Source organism: Amphimedon queenslandica, unplaced genomic scaffold (genome assembly GCF_000090795.2).
Source record: "Amphimedon queenslandica unplaced genomic scaffold, v1.1 AMPQUscaffold_13164, whole genome shotgun sequence".
Lineage (NCBI taxonomy): Eukaryota > Metazoa > Porifera > Demospongiae > Haplosclerida > Niphatidae > Amphimedon > Amphimedon queenslandica.
Genome location: NW_003546600.1, coordinates 15,447 through 18,996, shown reverse-complemented (window position 1 = coordinate 18,996; position 3,550 = coordinate 15,447). Strand labels below are relative to the sequence as shown.

Below are 3,550 nucleotides of genomic sequence, written 5' to 3'. Positions count from 1 at the left end.
TGTTTAGTATTTACTGAAATATATTCACAACAAAACAGGCCTCACACACACAAAAGGAAGAATGTGAATGAATACAGGATCAGTAGTCATTTGATGCTAGTTGATAACAGCCCCACCCTCCTCCCTTACCTCTCCTCTTCTGGTACTTATGCTATGTAGAAAGCTACAGTTAAAGTTAAGTACAAAGACTAAAGTCCTTGGTTTTTCCAAAAAATGGCTCCAAAATCACCCCAAATTTTTATTACATTTTCTGATACATATGAATGTCCTTATGCTGTGTAGAAAGTTTGAGGTGATTCCCACTTCAATTTTTCAAGTTACACCCATTTTAAGAAAACACCAAAATTCTGAAAATTACCCAAGGCTATAGCCCATGGTTTTTTCCAAAAAATGGCTTCGAAATCACCCCAAATTTTTATTACATTTTTTGATACATATTGATGTCCTTATGCTGTGTAGAAAGTTTGAGGTGACTCCAACTTCAATTTTTCAAGCTATGGCCATTTTAAGAAAACCCAAAATTTTCTACTAAAATTTTAATTGGCTATTGCCTTTTTAAGAAATTGACTCAGAAGACACCCCCATCTGTCTAGGTAATAAATCAATTTCTGCTTGTTGATCAACTTTATCTATGAATATAATTAACTGTCACACCCCACAGTAGCTTGTCTATGAGATAAAGATGGAGACTGATGACACCAAAAACTTCTATGAGGTAGAGCAAGAGGTTTCTGAATATGATGGAAAGGATGACTTCCCTCAGCGACCAATAGCTAATCTACAAATACACGATACTATATCCAACATGGGGAAATGCTCTCTTTATATATTGCTTGGAGTGCAAGTCTTCATAATCCTTATCCTTATAATACTACTGGGCATCAATGGTGTTACACTAACACACTTGAATACAGTAGATATGTGTGATAGTACTGGAGCTGGTACTGGAGCTAGTACTGGTGGGCTGACTAACCAGCAAAGCTGCACTGCAGTGCCTAGTACATGGGCTAATGAGTCTGCTGTTAATAGCAGCATGCTTCAAGGACAAATTTCTGAGTTAAAGGATTACATTAGAAATCAGTTGAGTGCTATTGTCAACACTACCAAAGATACTGCATGGAAGGTTGATTCTCTTGGAGGAGCTGCTGATGATCAAATGGCTTACATACAGAACCTCACGGAAAACCTTTTTCAAGTACTTCAAGTGACCGGGAACTCTGCTCAGCAACTTGGGAATATTATTAGTACTCTGTCTAGCATGTCTGATACAGCCATATCAACAGCAGCTCTCATTAACGATATACAGCAGATTGTTAACGAACTACTGGGACTACAGAATGCTTCTTCAATATTTAACTCTATCCAACCAGTCTCTTGTAAGGATATCAAGGCAGTCCTACCTAACAGTCCTTCTGGTTACTATCATGTCAACAGTCGTACCATTTACTGTAATATGGACACACTCTGTAATGCTACTGGAGGATGGACAAGACTAGCATATCTGGATATGACTGATGCTACACAGACCTGTCCTTCTGAATTCAGGTACTACAGCATAGGAGGAGTTAGAGCTTGTGGTCGTACAGTTTTAAACACTGGAAGTTGTAACTCATTACTGCTACCTTCTAATGGAATCACTTATAACAATATATGTGGTAGAGTAACAGGGTATCAATATGGATCATGTGATGCTTTCTCTGGTGGTCCTCATCGTAACGACATTAACTCCCGGTACGTTGATGGTGTTAGTATAACTCGTGGGTCTCCTCGTCAACATATATGGACATTTGCTGCTGGAGTATATCAAACTCGGGTACACAACTCAAACTGTCCCTGTACTTCTGGCACACTGACATCACCAGCTAGCTTTGTTGGTGATAACTACTTCTGTGAATCAGGTAATCCTAACCAGCAATGGGCCCATACACTATACACTGCTGATCCTCTCTGGGACGGTCAGACATGCTCCAGTCTTGAAGCACCTTGTTGTGATGCTCCAGGGTTACCTTGGTTCAGCAGGAACTTCACCACTAGCTCTACACAGGATCTTGAGTTCAGGATTTGTGGTGACTCCAGCACTATTGATGAGGACTCTCCAGTCAGCATGTACGAGATATATGTAATGTAAGAACTAGAACTTGTACTTTCATTACTTGCTACATTTAAAATCCTTTAATTTATAAGTTTTGCTACTTTAAACAGTTAGATTATGCTAATACTATGCTACTTTCCTTTAAGCTGACTTTTTAAAACATATAGCAGTTATTTGGTAATACAGGACACAGTAAATTGGTGTCATTATTATTATTTTGCTATTGTTATTGTTATGATCCACAATGTTAAATAAATTCAAAGTTTATTGATACAATGTATCATGAATGAGAGAAAGGGAGGGAGCTTATCATATGATATGAAATGAATACACTAGCAACAGTTGCACCCATCACAGGACCTTCTTTTACTGTAAACAATTTAAAATGGAGACTGAAGACACTAAGAACTTCTATGAGGTAGAGCAAGAGGTTTCTGAATACGATGGAAAGGATGACTTCCCTCAGCGACCAATAGCTAATCTGCAGTTACACGACTCCATTCCTTCAGGAAGGAAAACTCTCTTTGTTCTCCTTGGAGTACAAGCCTTCATAATCCTTATCCTTATAATACTACTGGGTATTAATGGTGTTACACTAACACACTTGAATACAGTAGATATGTGTGATAGTACTGGAACTAGTACTGGAGCTAGTACTGGTACTGGAGATCTGACCAGCTCTTCACTGCAAAGTCAACTCACTCAAATGAGCAACAACATTAGTCAGCTCTTTAACATGACGAGAGATTCCTTGTGGAAGATCAATGATATTGTAGACTACACTGATGGGTCTGTTAATTCAACTGGTAACATTGCACAGATATTGAAGGTCACTGGAGATTCGGCAGGAATGCTAATGAACGTTGTTAATACACTATCTACCATTGAAGGGAACAGTGTTACCAGTAGTGGAGCTATTAATGATATACTAGTGATTGTCGATCAACTGCTGGGACTACAGAATGCATCTTCTCTATTTAACTCCATCACACCAGTCTCTTGTAAGGATATCAAGGCAGTCCTACCTAACAGTCCTTCTGGTTACTATCATGTTAACAGTCGTACCATTTACTGTAATATGGACACACTCTGTAATGCTACTGGAGGATGGACAAGACTAGGATATCTGGATATGTCTGATGCTACACAGACCTGTCCTTCTGGGTTTTCTTTATACCAGCAATCAGGAGTTAGAGCTTGTGGTAGACCAGTTTTAGCTCATAATTGTGCATCAGTTCAGTTCCCATCTAATGGTATCAGTTATTCTCAGATATGTGGTAGAGTAACAGGATATCAGTGGGGATCAACTGATGCTGTTCGTCCTGGCAATACAGATCACAACAATCTCAATGGTCCTTATGTTGATGGTGTTAGTATTACTCGTGGGTCTCCTCGTCAACATGTCTGGACACTAATGGCTGGAGTGTTTGAAGCAGTCACTAATACTTACTCTAACTG

General features: G+C 39.0%; 3 protein-coding genes across 5 annotated transcripts in view; all 3 read left to right on the top strand.

Moving 5' to 3' along the window:
• Window positions 1-2,368, top strand: part of LOC109584797 (uncharacterized) — a 3,970-nt gene extending 1,602 nt beyond the window's left edge. Inside the window, exon 2 of the mRNA XM_020000671.1 lies at window positions 942-2,368. Coding sequence (XP_019856230.1) covers window positions 942-2,128 — 1,187 coding nt within the window. The 3' untranslated portion in view covers window positions 2,129-2,368. The remainder of the gene's footprint in view (window positions 1-941) is intronic.
• Window positions 1-3,550, top strand: part of LOC100632549 (splicing factor 3B subunit 4-like) — a 26,523-nt gene that overhangs the window by 7,668 nt on the left and 15,305 nt on the right. The gene's annotated exons all lie outside the window — the stretch shown is intronic.
• The window catches only part of LOC109584796 (uncharacterized), a 19,739-nt gene that overhangs the window by 6,958 nt on the left and 9,231 nt on the right, over window positions 1-3,550 (top strand). The window lies entirely within an intron of this gene.